General features: G+C 50.6%; 1 protein-coding gene across 1 annotated transcript; it reads left to right on the top strand.

Moving 5' to 3' along the window:
- The first annotated feature begins 575 nt into the window (after positions 1–575).
- Positions 576–27,335, top strand: LOC144937895 (wings apart-like protein homolog). Its single transcript, XM_078865475.1, has 23 exons — positions 576–739; positions 2,828–3,525; positions 3,656–4,579; positions 5,246–5,562; positions 6,269–6,401; positions 6,709–6,836; positions 7,277–7,369; positions 7,508–7,696; positions 8,393–8,587; positions 10,423–10,559; positions 11,886–11,997; positions 13,628–13,742; positions 13,828–13,928; positions 15,254–15,365; positions 15,505–15,608; positions 15,766–15,842; positions 18,006–18,175; positions 21,262–21,377; positions 22,088–22,240; positions 24,061–24,463; positions 25,282–25,370; positions 26,082–26,177; positions 26,651–27,335. Exons 2-23 carry the CDS (start codon positions 2,847–2,849, stop codon positions 26,714–26,716), a joined length of 4,509 nt encoding a protein of 1,502 aa, XP_078721601.1. The 5' UTR covers positions 576–739; positions 2,828–2,846; the 3' UTR covers positions 26,717–27,335.
- Positions 27,336–27,393: the final 58 nt, after the last annotated feature.

The following is a 27,393-nucleotide window of genomic DNA, read 5'->3' as shown; positions in this document are numbered from 1 at the left end:
GATTGGTTAACAGCACCTCTCACGTGACGTATTTCTACTTCCTTTCTGCTCTTGCCCCTCCCACACCCCGCCCCCATGCTCTTGACCTCTTGGGGTAAGCCACGCCGCTATCACTGTTAGCCCCGCCCTCTCGCCCCCGGTCCCGCCTCCTCGACTCTAGCTCCGTCCCTTCTTGCCAACGGCCCCTCCCTCCACCGCGCTAAGCTCCGCCTCTCTCCCGATAAGCTCCGCCTCTCTCCCGATAAGCCCCGCCTTACACCGCGTGACCCCGCTCCGCCCCCGTGGCCCCGCCCCCACCCGCGTAACCCCGCCCCCACCTCGTGGCCACGCCCCCTACCGCTGTAGCCCCGCCCCCTACCGCCGTAGCCCCGCCCAGCCCCGTGTAGCCTCGCCCCTATCACCGTAGCCCCGCCCAGCCCCGCGTAGCCCCGCCCCCTACCGCCGTAGCCCCGCCCAGCCCCGTGTAGCCTCGCCCCTATCACCGTAGCCCCGCCCAGCCCCGCGTAGCCCCGCCCCCTACCGCCGTAGCCCCGCCCAATACACCCCGAGTCTCCGCCCCCTCGCCGAGCCCCTTACTTTTTCTTGGAGCGGCCGCCTCGAGTTGGCGTCGCTCAGTTTCGTCGTCGTGAAAACAACTGCAGCTTTGGCCAGCGCCTTCCCTCTCTCTCTCTCGCCAGCTCTCGTCGCGTTCCCCCCCCACGGGAGCGAAGCCTTGATGGGCGCGCAGCGTCCTTAACAAGTGAGCGCACGCAACTTGAGGGTTTATTATTGTGAGTTCGTAGTCGCGTCAGTGGTTGGCGGCGGCCGCGGCCTAAAGCGCGCGTCGAGTCGAGGCGCGCTGTCAACGCGGGGCCCCCATTCATTCCTATGGGGGGGTGGCATTGGGAGTGAGGGCCCCAGCGGGCCCCCGCGAGATGAGGGGGGCAAGGAGCCCCCCCTCCTCGGTGTCTTGAGGGATGAGAGCCCCATGCGATGCCGAGACACTTTGGCCGGGTACCGTAGCCACGAGGCCAAACGGCGGCGGGGTTCCGTTGGTGGTGGGGGGGGGAAATAGTTTAAAGTTGCGGTCGTGTGGCCGTCTTCTAGTTGATGTGTTGAAATGTACGGTTCGTGGCACGTCGCTAAAGCTGAAACCTTTGCAAAGTAATCACTCGCTATCCAGACCCAGTGAGGTTCGAATACAGTTGTACATTGTGTCGTACGTAATTGATTGAAATGTCATCGTAATTGCAGTTTCAGATGAAAATGCTGCTGTCATTGTAGATGTTAATGGCAACGAATCGCAAATCTGCTCGTATCGCAGTGTACTCTTCCTCGTTGTTACAGTAACATCACTATAGCAATGTATATATGTGTGTGTCTGTACGGAGTACGTTGTTTGTAAACGCTGGGTTTAGGTATAATTTTAGAGAACCCGGGGCCCCATTGCGTCGCTTGAGACGACGCGGGGCGAACAGTTTCCACGAACTGCCCCGTGGCCACACGACCGTGTGGAGGGCGAAACTGACTTGAGGAAGAGGCATTTGGGTGTGTGGGGGGGGGGTGGTCCTCCGGTAAATGTCGAGAAGAAGAAGCAGCGACTCTTCAAGTCGTGGTCACACTTAGACCGTGCGCGTCTTTACTGACGGCGCCGCGTTGAATGCTGTGAAATGTACGTGGTTGGGTGGGTGACTGCGTTGATTTTTGATGGGGTCGTTCAAGGTGATGTCATATGTGCAATGTCATTTATAGATGAGAGAAAAGAAATTGGTCTGCGCTTGCAGATGATGGGAGGGGACGCAACGTACTGTGTTCGTAACCACCAAGCGGTGGTGTCGTACGTTTTGACCGAGGAAATATTTTTTTTAAAACTTAAGATGTGTGGTTTGAGATTTCAAACATAAGTTTTAAGCTTTGGGAATGAGAAAAGGTTTAAAGTCGCAGCCAGCTTGCAGGATTACGTATATCAACACTTTTCATGTATGTGAATGGGACATGGACTTGGGTTGAAACGAGGTGGTACTAATAGCAGGATGTATTTATTTGGCAAGTAGGCTTACGACAGTCCGTGCAGCGGAGTCTGTGCTTCAAACATATGCGGGAGATCGCTCGGAGCTGTCTTACTCGTACAGCAGAAATACCCAGAAGAGGATTTGGCAAAACATCCCACAGCAAGATCCATCCAGGAAAAAAAAAATTCACTCAAATAGGCTTTTCCTGGTATCTAACATAGGATTTATTTGTTGTGTTCACAAGGGGATCAAGCGAAGCGGATTACAGCTGTGTTAGGTCAGGTCGTACATGTTTGGTTCGAATGTCAATGCAGCCATTGGTGTTTAAAATTTAAAACGACACAAATGTTGCGGACTTGGGGGCCCTCCCACGGGAATGTGTAGCATCGTGCCAAGTGTCGATCCTGCAGTTAGCACATGCATTGTCATACACACGTGCAGAGGGCTTGTTTTTCTTTCAGATTTGGTTTAGGAAATCATCACTTTTTTGTTTAAGATGAAGATGTTTTGTGTGCAGTGGTTAGCACACACTGCACATTGCTTTCGGCGACTGAGTTTGATATTAATTTGCGGCTCACATCAGTAGTAAGTGATGTCTAAAACGGTTGTGGGCCCCCATTTACCAACCCACACTGATGAGCATGGTGAGGTATACATCAATAATCTTTACGACAAGTACCAGTACAGCATGGGGAAACCCTTATCTAGCATTTATTTGACAAGGGCTGTAAGGTACATCAAGAACAGTGTCCTGTTTCCTGGAGTATACTGTGAGCTGCATCTGCTGGTGATATTAATTCTCGTGTGGTTTTGCCGGTGGCGTCTGGTGCACGCAGGAGTCGTGTGGTGTGCACGATGGCGTCGCGATATGGACGCACCTACAGTCGCAAGCAGCAGAGTCCCGGCGCCCCATCGCGTTTCGACGAGCTCCTGGGGTCCAAGGTATCGCCCGAGGCCGGCGGCTGGCGGGAGCGTGCGCTCGACGCCTTCACAGACGACGAGACCTCAACTCCGTCGGCGGCCACCGCCCTCGCCACCGCCGTGCCGGCGAAGCGTCGCCGCCTCGACTCGGGCGACAGCGACTCGTGCGAGGCGTCCGTAGCGGAGGCCGCGTGCCGCCCCAAGTCTCGGCGCGGGAGAGGCGGAGGGCAGCCCGCCGCCGCGGCGGCAACCCCCACCGCGTCGGGCCGTGGCAAAGCGGAGCAGAAACACGAGGCGAAGGTTCCGGGGCGAGGTCGAGGAGCCGGAGCCCACGCGGCGAAGGCGGCGGCAGCGCCGTGTGGCAGCAAGGCAGAGCGCGGTGGCGCTGGGGGCGGCGTGCAGGCGGCGAAACCGAGCGGAGAGGCGCGGCTCAAGCCTCAGCCCAAAGCCGCGGAGCCAAGCAACGGGGGTACCCAGGGCGTCGGGGACAACCCGGGGGCAAGAAAAAACTCACGATTCTCCTGCATGAAAGACATTTTTGACAGTGATGAGGAGAATGAGAATCAGAATGGCCTCTTGTCCTGGACTGATAAGTATCCGAAAGCCCTGTCAGGTTGGTGTGCTTTTTAAATACGTTGCTGATGTATAATAATTGTTTAAATTTCATGATGTCAAATGTTGTGGAATTTTTATTTTGTTTATATGCTTGTAATGTTTTCCTCCGTAACTGTTTTTGTCCACAGGCAAGGGAAAGCTGTGGCATGCAGGAAAGGGCATTACTGTGGATGCAAAAAAGGATGAAAGCCCAATAGAGAAAGATAGGCCAGTCGATGATATGGAGATGACAGATGAATTAGCATTGGAGCCGGACTCTCAGACTGTCACGGAGCAGAAGCCACCTGCCATCTCTCACGAACGACCGTCGAAGACATTAGATCATACCAAAAATCTATTAGATGCAGCTCGGCAAGAAAAGGACAGTTCGTGCAATCACGTCAGTGTCGCTTTGAAATCCACTAACGTTCCGGAACACAATGCTACAAACAGCACAAGATGTAAAGTTCCAAAGCTGGAAGCAGAACAGAATCTCGCTGATGGTGAATCAGAAACGAACCTGAGCAGTGAAAGCAAAGGAACTGCCAAAAGGGGAAAAGAGAGTTCCAACACGAGCCAAACTAATTTGAAAGAACCTCCTGAAAAGCCATCCAAGAAGCCCCATGCAGGGGAAGTGGTGAAAACTGTGACTAAGGGAACTAAAGGTTCAAATGACAAAGGGTCCACGGCTGGTAAACAAAAGCCAAAGCCTGACAACTTTGCGCAAGGTGCAAATGCCGACACGGAGAAAGCGCCTGCAGCATCGAGCGCGCCTCCAAAGGCGGCCGAAACTGCTGTCGAACCAGATGAGGATCTCTCGTTCCGTGCCAGCAGTTGCCGCACGTACGGCCGTGCGGGCCGCAAATCGGACTCTCCGGTGGATGGCCTGCTCGGAGACCCAAAGCTCCCACCGCAGTCGCAGAAAGATTTGACGTGGAACCCCCAGGTGGAGGTGGCGTTTCCGAAGGCGTGCGCGAGCCGGGACCCAATCACGCTGCCCAATTCGTTCTTTTCGCCAACCGGCGTCACTCTGCAGGACGTGGGAGAGCCCCCTAAGCCGTCCACCGCCACGGGTGAGGCAGTGCGGCGTGTTTGGCATGATGTTGTTACGATGGGCCCAGGTCTTGTCTTGTATTGTTTTTGTACAACATCCCACGATTCCGAGCCACATCTAGCATCTGTGGGTGAATCATGTCTGAACCGATTCTGGGGTCCCGCGCATCACCAACCCGCACTGACCAGCATGGTGAAGTATGGTCAAACAACCCCAATGAGAAAAAAGCAGCGGATTCCTTCATTCAGCAGTTGATTGATCATGGATAATGATGATTCCATGAAAAATAATTTTGGCCAGTTGTGATAAACAACTTATGTGACCTTGGTTTACACTGACCTAGATGGGAAAAATATTTTAAACAAAAATTCCAGTTCTCGGATTTTAATGTTGTAATGCTCACGGCTTATCACAAGTAGCTAACATTTGTTATTTTGACAATTACAAAATGGTCGAATTTGACAAATTACTGAACTTTCATGGCATGTAGTGGCATAACTATCGAGTGTGCAGTCAGTGCAACTGCACCGGGGCTCACAGGTTGGAGGGGGCCCATGTGTTGTTTTATTACGCAGAGAAGGGCCTCATTTAATTGAATTCTTTGCACGAGGGCTCAAGCCAACCACATTATGCCAGCGACGTGTTTTCACGTCACGCGCACGCCGTGCCCCTGTGTGCCGTGCAGCTCCGCCGGTGGTGGCTGTCGACTCAGCCCTGGCCGTACGCAAGACGAGCGCAGGTGCAGCTGGGTCCGGCGCCGGTGGTCCCGCATCGGTGCGGGGGGTTGGCACCGCCGCTGGAGGCGCCCGCCGGCCCTCAGGCCGTGGCGGCAGCAGCAGCAAGCGGCAGGCAAAACTGGAGATGTTCGGCTTCGAGGACGACTCCGACGGAGAGGAGGGGGGCTCCAGCGAGGGGGCTGCCCCGTGCGCCGCCTACAAGATCAAGTACTTTGGCTTCGACGAGATGGTGGAGGAGGAGGGGGAGGACACCCCCACAGTGGAGGTACATGGTCCCGCTCTGCTCCTTGAAATTAGTCCATGGCTTCGTCTTTTTTTTGTTGGACGCTGGTTTTAATTTTAGTGAGGTGGCAAAGCGCAAAGGGCATAACCACTGAGATCTGCAGTTTGTATTATGTACAGGTAATTTTTGGTTGTATTAATGGCCACAAATGGTCAGATGTATTCTCAGTTTTAGTGGAAGGCCATTATGTGAAATCTCTGTTACCAAAGTAATTTTAGGTAAAAGATTAAGTGATTTATTAAGTGACTAATCAAAAAATAGCCTCATTAAAAACACGAGTTTTTGTATACAGAAGTATATTAAAAAGCTAATGTTTTGGGCAGTGAACCATGTATTATAAAAAAAAAAGAGAGAAAGAGAGCAACGTTGCGGCACAGCCCTGAGCCAACGTGGCAAAGTACAGGGGGATCGGCAACTAGGGCTCGGGAAGGCCCGGGACCATTGCCAACGATTCCCAGGTAACGCCAGAACAGCACCAATGAGTCTCGGAGCTAAGTTTGGACAATGTCAGTTATGGCTTTTTGTCAAATATTATTGAGTGTGTGCAGAGCTCGTATTAAGTACCATACGTCCCTGGGTCCCTCCGGTCATAATGATCCATTATTCAACACTGACTGACGAGCTGACGCAGGCGATGCTGTAATGATATCGTGGTTAGCACACATTGAGCACCCACTGCCGTCCTCAGGTGAAGGCGAGGGGAGGTGCAGGGGACTGGTGGTGCAGCAGCACCGATGCAACCGAGGAGGCGTCGAGCACTGTGGCTGCGTCGCAGGACTCGCTGCAGAGCTCGCAGGAGAGCACGACCTCCAGAGACACCGGTTCGTGTCTTTGCAGCATGTGCTGCTTTGTCGTGGGGCGAGTGGTGTGCAGTGCGTTTTATACCGGGCAAGGCTGTTAATCTACGTCATGGGTGGTTTTAAGTAAAGGCTGTAATCCGGTCATGTGTGGCTTACGCTCAAAAATAATGCCAGCATTTCCAGAATTTTGATATTGGCACAAGACGTATGCTGCAGTTGAAGTAGCTTGCATTTGAAAACTGCCTTTTTAGCAGAATGGGTTGAAGGGTTCCCCGCCACACAAGAGTGGTTTAGAGAGCTGATTGTGTTGTTTATGCTGCGGGTGTAGACATTCTTGAATCGAGCAGCGAGGAGGGTGCTTGGTCCGCATGCTCCCGGAGCGGCAGCATTTCCAAACACAACGCCGAGAGGAAGAACGAGGACAGCAAAAAACTCATCTTTCACAGCCCCAAGAAGGTGAGGCCTCTAGAGGAAGAAACAAACCAAAACACACACACCATTTGTATTGTACCTCGTTTGTGTCACCAAGTTGTTAGACACAAATGTAAACCCATGTTGATGAGAGAAAAGTTACATTCAAGTTATGATCTTATTTGGCTTCCATCTTCCCTGACTACACACAACACAGCCTCATGGCAAGAAGGGCCTGGGTTCAATTCTTGATTTGGATGCTTTTCTGCGTGTAGTTTGTATTTTCTCCCCTTGGCATTGACTCATCGCCTGGCTGCTTTCCTGCTTGTCTGCAATTCCTCATGCCTCCGAGTAATTGTCACCCTCCGAGAGTCGGAGAATACTGTGAAATTACACATCGTATATATATCCTCGATGAAGATACTACGGTGTACACACCCATGGGTGCATATTGCTCGTGTTGCTGTGCTCGCGCGATGGTGCAGCCACTTGGGAAGGCGGTGTATAACGCACGGCACTGGAACCATCCCGAGGAGGAAATGAAGGCGCCTCGGCTCGACCGCGCGTCCAGCGCCCCCGTGAGTGTCTCTCGTGCGGCAACGCAACGTTCGGGTCCGCAAGCCCCCCCCCCCCGCACACTCGATAACGGCAGCGTGCGCGTCGGGAGTTGCGGCGTCGCCGGGACTCATGTCCGCCGTCTTGTCTCTTGCCCGAAGGCTTCCGTGGGGCGCGAACGAGAGAGGGAGCGCGAGAAGGAGCGCGAGCGGGGGGAGCGGAGAGGCCTTGGCGAGCTCGAGAGCCGGCGGGAGGGCGAGGCTCGGCCTGGCAAGGACGGGGAGAGACGCGCGGACGCCGCCTCCCCAGAGGGCAGCACGCGCAGGGGGGAGGAGAAGCAGCACCCAGCGGTCATTATCTCACTCGCCCTTGATTTTCTGAAATGCATCGCATCTTCTTCAATCGTCAATTTCATTGATAATTTATTTTTGTCGTGGATGGTGTTAGGTAGCGATGTTCATTTGACAAGTGTTTCTTTATACTCTGATATTGCAAATGTAGCGTATATTCACACCTAAAGCCAATGTCATTTGCACATCCAGTGACCTATCGCATCTGTGTGTTTAATATTTATTATGGCCAATTTGGCCTACAGGGTATGTTCCTCACAAGCCAGCACAAGCAATTGTATTCCCGGTCGAGATTTTGTTAATTTCTCCAAAACTTGGTATAACCATGTGGACACGATGTCTTTTCACCGAAAAGAGTCATGAAGTATATATTTCCACACCGATTGGTAGAGGCACATTTAATTGCTGGTGGTGCCATAGCCAAAGGAGTAAAAATTCTCCCTATCACGGATATGGAGCGATGAAATTGGCTTTATTGCAGTAGCTATACAGAATTTGTTTTTCCATCGCAAGGCCATCGGAGGTGCAAACGTCTTGGCGAGTTCTGCATCCGGCATCGGATAGATCGTGACGAATGATGATGGTGCCATAATAAGTGCGAAATGGACTCAATAAGAAAAGCCACAGCACCTTCATCTGTGGGCAGTGGCTGCGTGGAGCTGTCGACTAACCCCACCGGCTGTGCGGCCGCTCCAGGAGGCGACTGCTCCGCACGGCAACGCCGAGCAGGTGGGAACGGCGCCCAGCGGCGGCAAGACCGAGCAGGGCGAGGGTTCCGTGTTCAAGGAGCCGCCACCGCCGCCACCCGCACGCCTCCGGCGCATCGCCTGGCCCAGCCAGGACTCTGACGAGGGCGTCTCCTCCCTCAAGTGCCACAAGGAAGACAAGGAGGTGAGGGGGAGAAGGCGCGCGCACGCGTGGCACTGACGAGAGAGAGACGGGTCTCCTCCGAGAGCCTGACTCTTGTTTTGGGCAATGCAAGTAGTATTCTCGTCGTAAATAATGTTAACCCTTTCCCGTTCCGGTTGACATACGTGTACGTCATCAGTTTTTCTTCTAATTCCGAACGGAATGGAATTGATTTCGAACAGAATCGGAAGTAAAAAGTCATGCGGGAGGGCGTGTAGCACAGTTTTGGCGCCAGCTATCATGGAGCTTAAATGTATTTAAAAACAGCAGCACTATTCCTCGAAATAAAAGAGCGCTAACCGTTTGCGTGTTCCAAGATTCAGCAGTGAACGGGACCCACCCTGCAATTTGCAGACATCTTGGAACGGGAAAGTGTTAAATATGTGCTGCCTGTCCATTCTACAATCGCATGTGTGGCCATGTGACTGTATGAAGTCACGAGGCAAATGACGATGCTCTTTTGGTTTGTCTATCTTAAATATTTGGCGTGTACCGATTTAACCCCCCTCCCACCCTCCACCGATTTGGGGTTGCGATTTGCAGATTCACTTGTCTCGTTTTCGCAGCCTTTGTATTGTTTGTTATTACGGCTTTTGTAGTATTTGTTCGCTCCATTAGCCTAAATATTACACTATTTCCTTTACATATAATTTACATACATTGTAAATGTTTTTCATCTGTACAATCATTGCGTATATTGTGATGGAGAAAAATTGCTTTTAAATTATGAATCAATGCACTGTTACTTGCCTAACTTGTACGATACGAGAGGGCAGCCCGTCCTACAAGTTGGGGTTATCTTCCCCATCGGCTCGGGTCCCCGTTTCAGCTCGGTCTCAAATCCATTCTTACCTCCTCCAATCATTCATTCTCATCTTAGCTCATCCAATCACGCATTCCTCATTCATACTCATTAACCCAATCTCATTCTCCATTCAATCAGTCATTCTCATTCTTGCATCAAACATTCCACTAGGCTCTCTGATGCTCCCATATGATTTCCGGCAGGCCCAACCATTGCTAGGGATGCCTATTGCTCGGCTGATGGTTGGTCAGCACACATTTGATCTTTTAGTCTACATAAGTATGTAAGCATTCCATGATTTTGAAAGTTGTGGTCCACATGAGCACGTTTTTTGTTTCGCTCCCTTAACCCAGCAAAGAAAGGTCGTAGAAAAAAAAAAAGTTGTCTGCTTGCATGTGTGTTTTCAATCAATACCAAATCTATATATGTAGCCTCAAAAATATGGATTTGTATAAGGTTTGTTCAAAGTGGCACATACCGACATAAAGACATACAACAGAAGAATTGTTTAAATATAGCGACCGTATCAATCTGATTATGTATAGTGAAATATGCCGTTTTATAATGTAGCTATAGTATGGTATATTCAAGTTGTTTACTGGCAATCTCTCGGACATAACTGGAAGGTGCCTTAAGCTAGTTGTGTAATCTAGCACTACGGATGCATGGGTAGGTAGCTCACGTGATTTTGTGTAATTCCCAATCCCTCTGGGTCGCATGGTGCCCAGATGCTGGAAATAAGCAACCAGGTTCATGACCCCATCTCTGCAGATACTGGAATATATTATCCCTTTTTATATGCACGATTGGTTTTCTCCGGGAATTATATTTGCCTCCCACACACAGAACACTTCTTAAAATAGAATTGACCAAACATGTAAATCCAGGAACCTCCTGGAGGAGTATTGAGACATTATTTTATTTAAATAGAACTTCAAGCCAAGGTGGCTTGAATTTATTGCGCCTTGCCCTCCTTGTAATGTGCACCCCCTCCCCCCCCCACAATGCACAGCTGTACACGGTGGTGCGGCAGGTAAAGCACTTCAACGAGGTACTGGAGTTCGGAGAGACGCAGGAGTACACGGACGACGTCGAGTACTTGATGAGCGGACTCAAGCCACGACAGCCTCTCAGCACCCGCTGCCTCAGGTCGGCCCAACGCCACCGCATGCACCATCCCACCACTGGCGCTCAGCCTTGCGACCATTGAAGTGGACTTGTGTCTCCACAAACCAGGAGTGTGCAGCCTTTTTTCAAAGTGGGGGGGGCCATGATACGGATCTCTTAGCACTCCCCCCGCCCCCCCCCCCCGCGTGACGTCAAATTAGCGAGGGGGGGGGCATCACGTTTGACAACTGCGACGTCAGCGTTCGTGAACGGCGGTGGGCGTCATAGCTTGTGCGCAGTGAACAGCCCCGCTGAGTCGTTTGCAGAGCTTTCGCGGACTCCTGCTGCTCATGGGTCAGGAACGGCCCCACATGACCTTGGGTTACGCAGCCTGACTTTAGATGCATGTGTAGGGGGATTGTGACGCAAAACGATTTATTGTCTCCCTATTATAAACATACATCTGCCTGCCCACCGTACCTCTCTTCATTATTGACAACTTGCAGCTCCGCACACGGCAGATGCCTGCGCAGCGTGACTCACGACCTCCTCTTGATACCAAGATCCAGGATGGTCATGTCTATGCGCCGCTTCTCGGTGGCAGCCGCAACATTCTGGAACGCCATCCCTCTGCACATTCGCAGCATCACCTTAATCGCCTCCTTCAAGAGAGACTTAAAAACTCACCTCTATAACCAGGCGCTTTTGAGCGACTCTGAGCTTGGCTCCGCGCCTCTGAGTTGCGGCTGTTATGTCCGCAAATTTGCGCGCGTTATAAATTGCATTATTATTATTGTTGTGGATGAGTGATTCAGACTGCTTTGTGTCGAAGCACTTAATCTGTTTAGTGTTCGACATGAGGTATATTAAATTATTTTCGCTATTGTATGAGATGTAAGGGGCAACTTGGCTGGATTGCAGAAGTGCAAGCTGACAATACTTTACCGCCAATGTTAATATCCTCCTGTAACTGAAATATAGAGACTTCGAAAAAGAATTGCATTTTTTTATGCTTTCCAACTCAGGTTTTATGAATTAGCCCCGTTTGTAACATGAGGGCACTGATGTGTAAACTAATACAAACAAAACTTGAATATCAAATTGTGTTGTTCTGAGGGACTTATTGAAAGGAGTGCCCAAAATCAAGATTAGTGGACTATTTACTCCTCTGCAAATGCATTTTTTCCTGAGTCAGCTACCTCTATTGAACTTCCATACTGCTAATTAAATACTTTCAAAGACAAATGCACATTGAAAAGTGTTACATAATCCACACCCATGCATGATTTTTCAGAGCTTTTTTTTCACATTTAAAAGGCTGGATGTTTTAATCGATTTCTGCTAATATTTTTGTAATGTGCCCTGCAGTGTGATCAGCCTGGCCATGAAATGCGCAATGCCTGGCTTCCGCATGCATCTCCGTGCTCACGGCCAGGTGGCCAAGGTGTTCAAGCTGCTCATCGACGCGCAGGAGAATCAGGTAACCCGCGTCCGTACCCTCGGCCGGGTAACCTCCCATGGTTTCCGCGTTTTTATTTTCTGGTGTTACAAAGCACATAAGCACGACCCTTTTGGTCAATCCAGTGCTGTAGGAGGACAGCCACAATGCGGCGCAGTGCATGGGCGTTATTTTACCGCGCTTGCCGCTGGTCACTGCGGCCTTGTGGAGATGGACGTTGGAGCGGAATGCAAGGCAACAATAGATTTTGCTGCACTGCCTTTTGCTGACAATGTGGCCCCACAGCAACCTACAGCACCTGTTTTATGCATGGCGGTCGCCCATCCAAGCACTGCCTGGGCTCAACCTTGCGTAGCTTTCAATTTCCAGATTGGGTGCATCATGGTCGATTTGGTTGTCGGCGAAAGAGCAGAGCATGATCTAAAATAAGACTCGATCCAAAAACAATAACTGCCTGTGTCTCTGGCTGGCCATCACAAGATCTTAGGGCTTCGTTAGCGAAACAATAAAAAAACTATAAAAAAAGCACGGTCAAGCGTGCCGGGGTGATGTCAATATGGCGTCACTCCTCGTTCTATTTTTATGAAATCATTGCAATGACGTCATTATAAGGTGGCTGAACGATAATAATTGTTTCCATTAAGCTGAAGGAGACCGAGCGATAGCATTGTCTTGTGCCAGCTGCTAGGTGGATTGATACATGGGAGGGACCACTTGAGATGGCGACAGCTTTGGGGGGAGGCCTTTATTCAGCGGTAAATTGATCTTGGCTCATGATAAATCTCCACACTTGGTTCAGACAGGTATTAGCCATGTAATGAGGCATTTATTGATTAATTAAAATTGACTTTTGTACTCGCAATAAATGCATGAAATTGTGACGACGAGAATTAATTATTTACGATCCATACAAAGTGTATGCAAATGATATACTCGTGTTGAATTTAAGTTTAATGGAGCAGACAAAACTGTACAAATGATGCATTTGAAAATGAAAACAAGTTTAAAACATGACAAATCAGTTTGCATTGAATTGTGACATCTTCAACACACCTCATTACCTGCCTCCCAGCGATGCTTTAACCTCGCGTATGACCGCCCATGACACAGCCAATGGCAGTTATGTTCATGTATTTGCTCTGGCCGTCTGTAATGGGTTGCAGTAAGCCTCTGTAAGATGATCCTATACGGGCAAAACTTTTCCGTAGAAAGTTTGGTCGCTCTTGGGGACTTGACCAATTGAAAAAAGATGAAAAATTTATTAAACAGTTGACCAAAATCTGGAGACGAAAATGAGAGCAAAATGGCACTTTGTAAATATGCAAATGTGTTTCGCACAGACAGTTATGCCCCTGTATGCCACTGTACCATTCTTGTTCTGTTGTAATGTGCACCGATGCCCACTTTATTGAGGGCGATATTGGCACGTAAAATAAAGATTGATTCAGTTACCCGTCAGCTTTTATAATACCATTTATACACTTCCAAATACAAACGCATGTGGGAAAGCCATACAGGAACCATGCATGTTCGTGGTTTTTCTTCCCCCTTCTTTGGCTTGTGTTTGGCTTGTGTTTGCTTTGAAATTGACATTTTCCGTTCTGTCACCCCTTGACGCCTCGCACGCTGCGCCGCGACCGTCGCGACACAGAACCTGGCACTGTGCACGGCCGCCCTCATGTACGTGCTGAGCCGCGACCGACTCAACATGGACCTGGACCGCGGCTGCCTGGAGCTACTCATCCGCCTGCTGGAGATGGAGGGTGGTGGGGCCGGAGGGACGGCCGAGGAAGATGCGGGCGGAAGGAAGGGAGCAGTGGCGGGTGCGGGGGGGGGCGGCGGCGGCGGCAGCTCGCGCAGCCGACATCCGCGAGGGCGACCGACTCCGGGAGAGGATCCGCAAGCTGTGCGAGAAGGTGCACAACCGCCACCTGGACCTGGAGAACATGACGGTGAGAGTCGGAGCCAGAGATCCTCGCAAGCGTGTCCGCTCTGTGGATCCTAAAACTAAACAAATTTTTTTTTACCAGGTGTGTGTGTGTATGTTGTATGTATGTGGTGGGGAGCGGTAGTGTAGCAGTTACAAACCTGGCGACCCGGGTTCAATTACCACTCACGGCCAACACCAGTGACGATTATCTGAACCGGTCCTGGGCCTCCCCTAGGTCGACTCGGCCTCAAATGAGTACCTAGTGCGATGTGTAAACATCGCCACTGGGGAGACAAAGGCGACTGGACGTGGTGTTGGCCACCCACCCCCTCGCGTGCCGTGCCGGCCTTCATAAGTGTTCGCTAAAGGCACTTGCCCCTACAGTCTGTTAAGGCTATACGGGGGATCTTTGTTTTTTTTGTATATTGAACTTCTTTTGCGTCGTACATAGCCATCTATGCAAATGGGAGGTGCAGGTAAAGCCCACTGAGCTATGTAGCTCTTTTTCAGAAGCGACCTGGCCACAAAGGTTAGCTCAACAAAGTGACTTATCGTGTGGAAATGTAGAGCAGCCAATTACTCTAAACGCATGTCGATTCTACTTGTGGACCACGGGGAGAATGAACATGCAAACTCCAAATATACAGGAGTCAATGTTGGGATGAACCCACAACCTCCTGCATACCAGACAAGGGAGTTAACATCTCGCCACTTGTGACTGTCATCAAATTCATGTTTTGAGACCCGGGTAGTGATTTTTTTGCACCTTTTTTTTACATCTCTGCTAAATGAAAAAGGAATTCTGTTGATGGTAGTTATTGATTTAATGTACCTCTCCACGCTATTGATTAAATTTGTTGTATGGTGTATTAAGAAAGACTGAATTTAAAACAGTATAAAAATATACTTATTTCATTGGCCATTAAAATAGGCATTTAACTGTGAACATCCCTCACGATTTCAAGAATTGTCGCAGTTTGGAGTCGCACGATAATTCAAGAATTAGTTATTTGTATGTACGATGTCTGTTGTACTGTCGTACCATTTAATTTCTGTCTTTCTCACACAAATTTTCTTTGTCATTCCGTCCGTTGCTGACCATGAACCTCATGGAATATTTGCATAAAATGTTAATAAACCAAGTATAATCAATACGATCGATTCTTTAAACGAACTGTGATCGTAGGAATTGATATTAACGAGAATATGAATTATTACACGCCTGGTTTAAAACGAGCCGATCACAGTCACGGTGAAAGTGGTCGTGATTACGTTCGATTACGGAGCCGCCAACACATCTAAACCTTGCTGCCCTGGACACCCGATGTGCGTCTGACGACGGTGCAGACAGGACACTTGGCCATGGAGACCCTGCTTTCACTCACCTCCCGACGCGCGGGAGACTGGTTTAAAGAGGAACTCCGCCTCCTCGGAGGGCTCGACCACATAGTGGACAAAGGTATCGCGTCGCCGATGAAATGTTAACATGGGGCCGGCGGGGCTTTTTGCGCACTTTTTTGTCACGGGTGTTTGCGGTGTCGGGGGTCACGGCCTCTCGCCCAATTGTTTGCATTGCCCCCCCACCACCACCCCCACAGTGGCGGACTGCGCCGAGAAGCTCAGAAGCGCGGACCGTGCGGCGGAGGAGAAGCTGGTGGATTCCCTCCGGGGTGCCGAGCGGTGCCTGCGAGTCCTCGAGAGCGTACGTGTTGGGTGGGGGGGCGTCCCTTCTGCCGGCGTTTTTTCTCACTCTACACGCCGCACCCGTTGGGTTGAAAGTGGCGGTGTGTGTTAGCGGTGCGGCGGGGGGGGGGGGTACCACCGCTTTGCTTGTTTGTGAACTGTGGTGTCTCCCACAGGTGACCGTGCACAATCCGGAGAATCAGGGATACCTGATTGCGTACCAGGACTCGCAGCTCATTGTCTCCACAGCCCGGTACGTTCGAACGTTCATATTTTATGCGTTGCAGCCAATGCAGGAGGCAGTGGTGTACAACATGGCCTGTGATTTTAAGGATTTGGCGATTGTAGCGACCAAAACAAAACGCGCAAGCTTGCTCGACGATCAATGCTTGCGCATTGAGATTCAGCCGTTTAGGAAGGTTAATTTCCTTGTGTTGTGGAAATGGTGCGCATGACTGCAATGCACTCATTCAGCAGCAATGTACGTATGCTGTGGAATTGCACACGGGAGCATTTTTCGGAAAGCATATCTCTCCTGACTTCACACCATTAACACAGAACCTGAACCCAATGGAAGGAGTCACTCAGGATGACTAAAAACAGTACACACACACACAGGGGTAGGAAGGAGGAAAAATGTGAGTGGTAGAGTTTTTTTCCGAGACCAAGGTGCTCTGCAAACCTTCGGGCTATTATCAACGGTTTGTTCATCTAGCCATCCAGATATATAAACATAGACATAACTTCAACCGAGAAGATGGATACAAATTGAGCAATCATTGGAAGGATGTTATTAACTAGGTAAAACCTTAACTGCTTTATGGTGTTGCCTTCATATCCGCATCTCCAGTTTCTTCAGCCTCCCACTCCCAGCCCCGCCCACTTTTGCCTTACTTGTTTCCTAATCCCTCGAGCAGCGCCCCACTCCCCCTACCCCACACCCCCCTCTCTATCTCTCCTCACTGGCTCCTCCCCCCTCTCTTACCTATATAGCCTCTTGTCACAGCAGCCCTTTTGCCCACTTCAGAAATTGTTTCTTGCTGTGGTTGTCCCACCTGATGACGGACGCTTGTGTTGCGCCCAAAACGTCGATTACATTTATTTTATTTTATAATTACGTGACTTTACCGAAATAACCAAAGAGTATGGATCCCTGCAGTCACGAAAGCTTCAAATCTAGATTGGTAGAGAGTTGTTTATCAGTTCTTGATTTTTTTAATAATAATTTACAAATCGATTATCGATTCCGCTAACCAATCCAATTTAATTTTAGTAATGATCCATTACTAATTGGCACGTGTTTTAAATTGCCCTGCATGGCACGCTCCAATATAATGAGTCAAAAGACAGCCCATTCCAAAGAGAATATATATATAAGTACTAGCTTCTTTGCCCGTCCTAGGACGGAAGCTGTAATATTTACGAAAAAATTAAGCAGAGTATAATTGTGTCTTGTGTAAATTTAATGGCAGTGAATCTTGCACAAAACGTCATAAAACACCTCACTTCATGTCACTGTAGCACTGTATATAACTGACCTTCAATTTGTTCAAATTCACTGCTCTGATACTTTATTCTCTTCTGCTTTCGGTCGCTGGGGTTGAAATAAATTGGAAATCGATACAAGATCTGGAAAATTACCGATGTCTATTTTACCATAATGTAAAAGCATAAATTAGACTTACCTGTTGTCTCAAGTGCTGAAGAAATAAAGACACCAAATCCACTTTGTTGCTGCGTAGAATTATTTATTAGATTCACTTTCAATAAAGAAACGTCAAACTTAAAGCGAATTTGCAAAAAAAAATATTTCCGCTTGACCTTCTGCGCGAGTGTAAAAATCCACTCGCTCATGAATATTAATGACGGGGGGGGGGTGCGGCATGTGGAGTGATGTCACGCGCGGGACACACAGACATTCTTGGCTCATTATAGTAGTAATATGTGTATATAAAATACATTTACAGCCCATTGTCAGTCAACTGCTGGATGAAGGCCTCTTTAAGCTCGAATATGTGTGTTTGAATACTTGGTTACACTGGTTACAGTTGGTAAACTAATAATCACGTTATTCGTATCGATAATGCAAAAAAATTGATATTGAAAAAAACATCCTGTGGATGTCTGTTGTATGGGGAAATGGTCCAGTGTTTTGTACACTGCACTCCAAACCGGGCAACCTGGATTCAGCTCCCGGCCATTTGAATAATATTGGGGCAATTTGTGAGAATTGGTCTGGTCTCTTCATAGTCAACTTGGCTGGTGCGGGGGTGTAAGCACCAGCACTGGGTAGACAATGGTGTCCTGGTGTGGTGCCGCTCACAGCACCCTCAGTAGGTGGTCATCAACAGCCCTTGCCGAAACAACCTTGCAATTAGTATACGGGGGGATCTCTGTCCCCGGTGTCCGTACGCAGAGTTCTGGGCCTGTGCGAGGTATTGCTGCTGCGGAAAGAGAGAGCGGAGACAAGGAATGAAGAGGGGACCGTGAACAATGCTGGCGCGGAGTGGAGTCCCCTGCTCAAAGCCCTCGAGGGTTGCCTGCGCGCATCGTTCGGGGTGCTCCTCAACCTGACGCACGACAACGGTACGGCACGCCCGCACGATTTGCCGTGCCACGTGACGGCCGGCACGCCGGGCACAACGTGATGCGTGGCCCTGGGATGGGGCCACGAAATATGCTGCATGTTTCCAGTGATTGTGGTCTGGAAGGACCTGTACAAACAATAACACTATTTAAATTTCGATTGTGACTGCAGGGATTCATATTCTTGGTTCTTTCGGTAAAGTCACGTAGAAGGGAAATAATAAAATAATCAAAATTAAACATAATAAACGTCGTGAGAATGATATTTTATTGCTTTATTTTTATTATTTTATTATTTCCCTTCTACGTGACTTTACCGAAAGAACCAAGAATATAATAACACTGTTTGCTCACATAAGATGGATAGTTAATATTTTATTTGTTTCTAATGATTGGGTCTGGAAGGACCCATACAATCAATATAGCTGTATGTTTGCTCACATAAGATGGTATGTTAAATAAGTTTACGTAATAAGATGTAAATTTCATTTGTACGTGGGTATCCAAAACACCGCATTGGGTCAGTCTCTTGGACTCTAGGCCTACATTATAGGGTTAAACTATTCTTACAATAAACTGCGTGAAGCTGTTTGAAATTGGAACTGCAAAGCTGTGATCGTCCAAAATTTTAAATGGAGTGCCTCCTTAGAAAATCTGTAGTGGTTGGGATGTGAGTGTGGCGGTGTTATCACATGTAACCCTGATCCAACTGTTTACCTTATCTGTGCCTGGAGCTGTCACGAGGTTTGGAGGGCTGTTTAAACAGGCCTTGTGTTCGTGGTCAAATTCTGGGTGGGGTGGGGCTGGGTGGGGCTGGGTGGGGAGGGGTGGGGCTGGGTGGGGAGGGGTGGGGCTGGGTGGGGAGGGGTGGGGCTGGGTGGGGAGGGGTGGGGCTGGGTGGGGAGGGGTGGGGCTGGGTGGGGAGGGGTGGGGAGGGGTGGGGCTGGGTGGGGAGGGGTGGGGCTGGGTGGGGAGGGGTGGGGCTGGGTGGGGAGGGGTGGGGCTGGGTGGGGAGGGGTGGGGCTGGGTGGGGAGGGGTGGGGCTGGGTGGGGAGGGGTGGGGCTGGGTGGGGAGGGGTGGGGCTGGGTGGGGAGGGGTGGGGCTGGGTGGGGAGGGGTGGGGCTGGGTGGGGCTGGGTGGGGCGGGGTGGGGCTGGGTGGGGAGGGGTGGGGCTGGGTGGGGAGGGGTGGGGCTGGGTGGGGAGGGGTGGGGCTGGGTGGGGAGGGGTGGGGCTGGGTGGGGAGGGGTGGGGCTGGGTGGGGAGGGGTGGGGCTGGGTGGGGAGGGGTGGGGCTGGGTGGGGAGGGGTGGGGCTGGGTGGGGAGGGGTGGGGCTGGGTGGGGAGGGGTGGGGCTGGGTGGGGAGGGGTGGGGCTGGGTGGGGAGGGGTGGGGCTGGGTGGGGAGGGGTGGGGCTGGGTGGGGAGGGGTGGGGCTGGGTGGGGAGGGGTGGGGCTGGGTGGGGTGGGGCTGGGTGGGGAGGGGTGGGGCTGGGTGGGGAGGGGTGGGGAGGGGTGGGGCTGGGTGGGGAGGGGTGGGGCTGGGTGGGGAGGGGTGGGGCTGGGTGGGGAGGGGTGGGGCTGGGTGGGGAGGGGTGGGGCTGGGTGGGGAGGGGTGGGGCTGGGTGGGGAGGGGTGGGGCTGGGTGGGGAGGGGTGGGGCTGGGTGGGGAGGGGTGGGGCTGGGTGGGGCTGGGTGGGGAGGGGTGGGGCTGGGTGGGGAGGGGTGGGGCTGGGTGGGGAGGGGTGGGGCTGGGTGGGGAGGGGTGGGGCTGGGTGGGGAGGGGTGGGGCTGGGTGGGGAGGGGTGGGGCTGGGTGGGGAGGGGTGGGGCTGGGTGGGGAGGGGTGGGGCTGGGTGGGGAGGGGTGGGGCTGGGTGGGGAGGGGTGGGGCTGGGTGGGGAGGGGTGGGGCTGGGTGGGGAGGGGTGGGGCTGGGTGGGGAGGGGTGGGGCTGGGTGGGGAGGGGTGGGGCTGGGTGGGGAGGGGTGGGGCTGGGTGGGGAGGGGTGGGGCTGGGTGGGGAGGGGTGGGGCTGGGTGGGGAGGGGTGGGGCTGGGTGGGGAGGGGTGGGGCTGGGTGGGGAGGGGTGGGGCTGGGTGGGGAGGGGTGGGGAGGGGTGGGGCTGGGTGGGGAGGGGTGGGGCTGGGTGGGGAGGGGTGGGGCTGGGTGGGGAGGGGTGGGGCTGGGTGGGGAGGGGCTGGTCACCCCGTGGTGCCCTTATAAAACTCAACGTTTAACCTACTCACGCCGGCTTGTGCCCGCCCTCACAGTCGGGCATATTTGCGGAATACACCACGCCGCCGTTGACCCTGGCCATTGACCGAGCAACCCAAAGTTCCTAGCAGCTCCCTCCGCAGGAATGTGTTCTTTGCAGCACTTGGCCGTAATATTTATATATTTTTTTTCATTAGGGAAACGTCAAACTTGTCAGACAGATCTTGATACACATCCTTTGTATGGACGTACAAGAACTATTTGTTATTTTGAATTTCGTCCATCTTTAATGCAACTGGTTGTGAATGCGATGATGCCGTGGGAAATGTGGCCTGGTGGCTCAAAAGTCAAGAGCACAGATGGCACCACTGACAGCCTGGCCTTGAAATCCAGGCAAGGTGCCTGTGATTAAGCAGGGTTCTCTAGTGTAGTGAGCTTCTAGTCTCAGCCTGGTCACCAGTGACCACATTAATTCCATCATGTCTGCATTGGTTCGACACTTTGCTAAATTCCAGCTATGAGCACTAAAAATATCTGTTTTATGTCAAATTACTGTGTGCTACACAGTAATTTGACATTATTGTGTGGCAGGGTGAGTGGGAAAGTGCTGCCACCTATTATGTGGACCAGAGGTCACTAGAAGGGACCTCGGAAGTAGTTCCGTGATATTTGCTTCCACGGGCCATTCTCTAACATGGAAAGCCTGCAATGCTGTCCAAGAGTTCCGAACTGATACTTTGCTTAACGACGTGACGTCTGCAGCACAATCAGGATAAAAAAATGGAGTGAAAAGGGATTTTTTTTTTTACTTTGTAGCAAAGAAGTTTCTGAGCAACCAAGGGCCATAATGCCCCCTTTTTTCGTGCGCGCTTGCAGAGTGGGGCAGCACGAAGGCAGGCGAGCAGGACCGACTCGTGGGCTCGGTACTGGGCTGCGTGCTGCACGTGCCCTCCCTCCTGCCCGCCGAGCAGCGCTTCGACATCCGCGTGCTGGTAATCCCCCCACGCCGCCACCTCCAGCCAGCCGCCCACTGCCACAGCGCAGCGCGGAACTTTATTTCCATTTTTAAAAACACGAAGCCTGGGCTGGTGTGTTTGACGGAGGGTGAAAATCTACTTTTGTTCAGCATTGGGCATTTACTTTGAACGCAGCCTTGTTTGCCCGTGCACGTCAGGCATTAACTGGACGGCTTTAGAGTCCTAACGTTGCCTTTTGTAGCTCCGTGAACTTCGCGCATGAACCCCGAACCTCAGGAACACGAAGATTATCTTAGTCTGACTCTTTGAACCTTGGAAATAACATAGAATCTTAAGGTGCTTAGGTCTGGTTTTTCAGAGCCTCGGATACTTAGGCCATTTACACTGAACACTAAAAAAATGTCACGTTTGTCTGATTCTTGTGCATTCATCATTTGCTCCAAGGCTTGTGCATTTGTAATTATCATAATCAGCCATAATGGATGAAGGCCTCTCCAAACTGTTGCTATCTTCTGCCTTTCCGAGCAACGTGCATTAACCTGAACCCTAGGGATCCGAAGCCACACGCTCTCACATTTAGGTTTCGGTTTATTTCGGCAACATTCACGACATTTACAAAATTACCCCGAGGTCTCGCGAGAAGCATCGTCATTTGGACATCGTTCAGTGGCTTGTTTTAAAACCTGCAGCAAGGGCTGAAACCGGACCCTCTCCATGCCCCCCAGGGCCTGGCGCTGCTCGTTAACCTGGTGGAGCTGAGTGCCCGCAACCGTCAGTGTCTCGTCGCCATGGAGACGGAGGGCGTCTCGGCTGACTCGTCGTGCATCGCCGACACGGGGACGGGCTGCTGTGTGCCAGCGCTGGAAGCCCTCGTGCAGGTACCGCGCCATTTTTGAGTCGCGCTGGCCGTGTTCCGTGTTGGTTATTTTTGTGCCGCGATGGGGACATTCGTGGCAAGGTTGGGTCACCCACATCGTGGTCAAGTCTCGTGCATTCGTGGTTGTCTGAGCCCAGAACAGTGGTTTCCCCCCCCAACCTGCGCTTGACATCTCTAGGGGGTACGCAAGGTCACGTGACCTTTTTTAAGTGCAAATATGATTTGTAACTTTCATCCTTGCCCACATCTCAAGAGTGAAATTGTATTGAGGGGACTGTTGTCTTCGTATGGTCTGGGACTGGTTTTTTTCTGTTGTTTTGCTGAATTTCCCAAGCTTGGGAATCGATGTACTTATGCAATATCAAATTCTTTGGGTCTTTCGGTAAAGCCACGTTGATAGAAAAATGAAAATAAATAATAAAAATATATTGTTATATTTTTTTATTCATTTTATTATTTTTCTATCTACGTGGCTTTACCGAAAGACCCAAAGAATATGAATTCCTGCAGTCACGAAAGCTTTAAGTCAAGATTCATGCAATATCAACTTACATATTTTATCTATTTGATTTATAAAATGTTATTGATTTGCTTTGGTTTCCTATACTTTACACTCTATTAGTTTTTTGTATTGTTCTTTCTGATCCACCCCGACTGGACATCTGTGAAAAGCTTTATAGCACATCGGATTTCTCCAGGATAAATATTCAGATTTTGACGTGGGATATGGTGGTGTGAGAATACTAAGTGTTGCTACTGCACGTGTATGCATTAACAGTTCTAAAGCTCGTACTTGCATGGGATTTGTGAACCCATGATCTTGTTCATCTTGGTAATCCATGTGCTCTGTTAAGAGTGCACTCTCATATCACGTATACAATATAACATTTTTCAAGCCGGTCTCAAAATCTCTTGTAGCCTTCCAGATCCAGTGAACTCTGCCTTCTTGCTCTGCTTCACTCATGGTGACTCGGCTTAAACTGAACAAGTGATTTTATTTTGCATTGCTGAAGTGTGGATATTAAATTGTAAGCGGGTTAATTGTTCTTCTTGGTTCTTTCGGTAAAGTCACATAGAATGGAAATAATAAAAATAAAACATTATAAAATTATTCTCACGACGTTTTGGCCACAACGCAAGCAGCCGTCCTCAGGTGGAGAACAGGTCAGAAGACAGTCTGAGTCATTCAGACTCTGTCTTTATTATGTTTTATTTTTATTATTTTATTGTTTCCATTCTACGTGACTTTACCGAAAGAACCAAGAAGATGAATCCCTGCAGTCACGAAAGCTTTAAATCGAGGGTTAATTGTTATGCGAGTGTCACTCAATGTCTTCAGTGTTAATTTGTGTAAATGGTTATAAAAATGGACAGTTGATATGTCTCGTCGGGAGGTACATGAGAACCATTGTCGGGAACCACGAAGCTAAACACAAGGTCATCCGGCGTCAGATGCATTTAGGATGATGTTACATGAACAATTTTAGCGCTCTGTTGGGGTGATTATATAAATGAGGCATCAGAACAAAATGTTCCACTCCTCTGCGCGATGCCACGCCCACAATCGTTAGCCGATGGCCTGTGTCGGTCAAAGCAATGCAAGCCAGTGGGTGGCTGAAGTTGGTTTGGGTTTTAATGTCGAGACCCGAACCACAAAGCGGAGTGTGCTCATGATGGAAGCACCCATGCGCCCTGGATAGGGATTATAGTCGACACACAAAGATCCCCTGTATAGCCTGAACGTTGGGTCGGTCAAAACGCACACACACACACAGGACACTGCCACTCTCACGCCTCGTTCTCTCCCCCGCGTGCACGTAGCTTTACCTGCAGCGGGAACACGCAGCTCAACTGGCCGAGACCCAAACCGACGACATCATCAAGGGCGCGATGAAAACCGCAGCTTCCTCGCAACCCGGCGGAGCGGCAGCGCCTGCCGCAGAGGGGGCGACGACGTCGTCGGCGTCTCTGCCCTCGTCAACAACGACGGCCACGACGCAGCAGGAGCAGCAGCAGCTGGAGCTGCAGCAGCAGCAGACGCAGCAGCAAAAGCAGCCGCACCGCGGCAACGACCCCGACGGAGAGTGGCACGAGTCGGAGAGTGGCCTCGAGTGGGTGGAGGCGTCGCCGGAGCCCGGGAGGACGGGCCGCCCTGGGGACATCCGCTCGGCGAAGCAGGCGGCAGCGGCCGCCGAGGAAGAGGAGATGGACACGCTCAAAAAAGGTTTGACCGCGGCGCGAGAGAAGCACGCACGCACGCAGGTTTCTCGAGCCGAGTTCATTTGTGGCCAGACCATGCAGAGGTCTATCGCGTCAAAGTTCTTGAGCCACATTTGCTTTCCGTAGCTCGACCCAGGGGTTTTTTTTTCAAAACACCGCACTATTCGGTCTTCACGCGCCAGCTATCATTGTTTAGAAACCACCCAATTGAGTGGTATGCACCTGTCGTATTCGCCATGGTGATCTTTATATAGGTCTGGAAATTGGAGGCTCATTTAAGTTTGTAGGATGCAAACACTGGACTTATACTGCTGCCCCGAGCCCACAATGACCTGTTCCACCTGATAAAATAAGCCCTTGCCCTCTGCGTATAGAATATTTCATAAGACCTTTGTCAAATGCATAAAAAACTGATCACAGTGGCAGTGGTCCCTATCACTATGAGCTCGGCTGCCTGTGTAATGATCTCCAGTTACAGCTGACATCTGTGGCGAGTGATATCTGAACAGGTCACGGGCACCTACAACCAGCGAGATTAGATACTGTCAAACAACTTTGTGACGGAATGACATTGGGAGCCCTTCATCCAGCAGCGGATTGACAGGACTGAATACTAAACTAAAACTTCAATTGTATGCGGCGTTCAAATTCACACACACCACCGTTATTTGTACCAAATTGAAGCAACAGCGCCATAATCGTACACGTGGAAACTATTCGCACAAAGCATGACGTAATTGTATAATGCTCTTATCAGAAAGACGGGATAACCAGATGTTTTGCAATGGGTGTTGTAAGCGTTCGCCTTGCATGTCACCACAGCCCTGGCGCAAGCGGGCAAGCATATGGAGGACTGCATCGTGGCGTCCTACACGGCGCTAGTGCTTGGCTGCCTGTGCCACGAGAGTCCGGTACGTCCACTCAAGAGCCCCACACACACAAAGATCCCTCCCCTGTGTAGCCTTAACAGACTGTTGGGGCAAGTGCTGTCAGCGAGCACCTATGAAGGCCGGCACACAAGCCTGTGGGTGACCAGCACCACACCCGACCACCTTTGTCTCCCTAGTGGTGATGTTTATACACCACATACTAATTTTAGGCTGAGTCGACCTAGGGGACGCTCAGGACCGGTTCAGATGATTGTCACTCATGTTCGTCGTGAGCGGGAATCGAACTCTGTTCGCCGCAGTGCGCTAATCGCTACACTACTGCTCCCCACATAAACAAAGACAAAGATATCCCGTATAGCCTTAACAGACTATTGGGGCAAGTGCTCTTAGCGAGCACCTATGAAGGCCGGCACGGCACACAAGGAGGTGGGTGGCCAGCACCATGCCCGGCAGCCTTTGTCTCCCTAGTGGTGATGTTTACTACACACCACACCAGGTACTCATTTGAGACCGAGCCGACCTAGGGGAGGTCCAGGACCGGTTCAGATAATCGTCACTGGTGTCGGCCGCGAGCAGGAATGAAACTTGGCGCACCGGATTCATAGTGCAGCGCAGTATCCGCTACACCACCACTCCCACTACACACAACCACACATACATTCCAGCCGCACAGCGGTACGCGTGCCTCCACACGGTAACCCACACCCACGTTCGTTTTCCTGCCGCCACCAGACGACTGTGCAGACCATCCGCGAGTGTCTGCCCAAGGGAGACTTCTCAAGTATGACGGAGATGCTGCAGAAATTCCTGTGTTTCATGAACCTCACGGTGAGACTTCACTATTATTCCCAACCGCGGTTAAATGCTTCTGCTCTGGCAGTGAAACTTCACGTGCAGCTTCTGCACACCCCTAAGAGTTGAACAGACAATGGTGACTTTAGCGCTAGAATGCACTCCTTGCGTGTCTTGCCTTCATTCAAACCGTTTGACGGGCAACAGTTCACTGCCCATCATGTCGTTACCATGATTTAATTTTTTTAAATTGTATTTTGTCGCGCTTGTTGAGCATGCAGAATCGATAGTGCCTGCAAATCAATAAACTTCCTATCAAATGCCCACAAAGGCTCATGGGATTTGTAGCTTATCGCAAAAAAACATTGGCGCGTGTAGTTTTAAGTTAACGAAGCGTAGTAACATGCCGTCGCGCCATCTCCGTGTCCCCGATGTCCCGCGTTAATGTTTTGATTCCTCGCGCGTGACCGAGCGTGCCTTTGTTGTTGTTGTTGTTGCTGCTGCTGCAGAGCACCGTGGGCACGACGGGCCAGAAGTCTATCGCACGCGTGATCGAGTGTCTGGAGCGCTGCTAGCACTCGCCGCCGCCACTGCCGCCGTTGAGCCGCCTGGCCCCCCCCCTCACGTGTCATCGTCGCGCTTTTGCTTGACATCCGCGATTTTGAGTTTTGCGCGGTCTCCGTCGCTAGCGACCAACGAGATCCACGCTCGTGCGAGGTTCCACTCAGTTTTGCAAAGACAGAGGTCCATTCTGCATTTGTTTGCATTAGTTTTTGGAATGTCAAATCTTCATTTGCATGTGACCTACCTGTGCAGTTGATTTGCTTAGAGTAGACTGTGAGTGTGCAATGTGCTGAATTGACTAAATTAAAAGTAATGTGGACAGTTTTTGAAGGTGATATATATCTATGATGATTCTACGTGTACAGCTAAAATAATGCATTGTTTTTCCTTTTAAGACCTGAAAATTGTAAGCCATTAAAATCTATTCTTGTAAGCTCAAGGCAAAATAGTCATTCTATCCCCAAGTTGGTAGCAGATATGTAAAATGAATCCCTTTTTATGTAAGTACAATTTTAAAGAATACCATTTGAGTTCTCTGAATTTATATAAAGGAATTTGTTTAATTATTGCTTTACTTATTTAATGGACGTGTGGCTTAAAGGTATTTAAACAGATTTAGAAAAATAAAAATGCCTTTGTGAGCACACACTTATCTCCCTATGGATCTGCATTGCATCCGGTGATATTG

Source organism: Lampetra fluviatilis, chromosome 20 (genome assembly GCF_964198595.1).
Source record: "Lampetra fluviatilis chromosome 20, kcLamFluv1.1, whole genome shotgun sequence".
NCBI classification, from domain to species: domain Eukaryota; kingdom Metazoa; phylum Chordata; class Hyperoartia; order Petromyzontiformes; family Petromyzontidae; genus Lampetra; species Lampetra fluviatilis.
This window is presented reverse-complemented; position numbering and strand designations above follow the sequence as displayed.

Bases quoted from the DNA above. Each gene is read 5' to 3' on its own strand.
- LOC144937895 (XM_078865475.1), top strand. From the start codon at position 2,847: ATGGCGTCGCGATATGGACGCACCTACAGTCGCAAGCAGCAGAGTCCC. The intron at 15,609-15,765 runs GTACGTGTTGGG...TGTCTCCCACAG, and splicing joins GCCTGCGAGTCCTCGAGAGC to GTGACCGTGCACAATCCGGA. The intron at 21,378-22,087 runs GTAATCCCCCCA...CATGCCCCCCAG, and splicing joins GCTTCGACATCCGCGTGCTG to GGCCTGGCGCTGCTCGTTAA.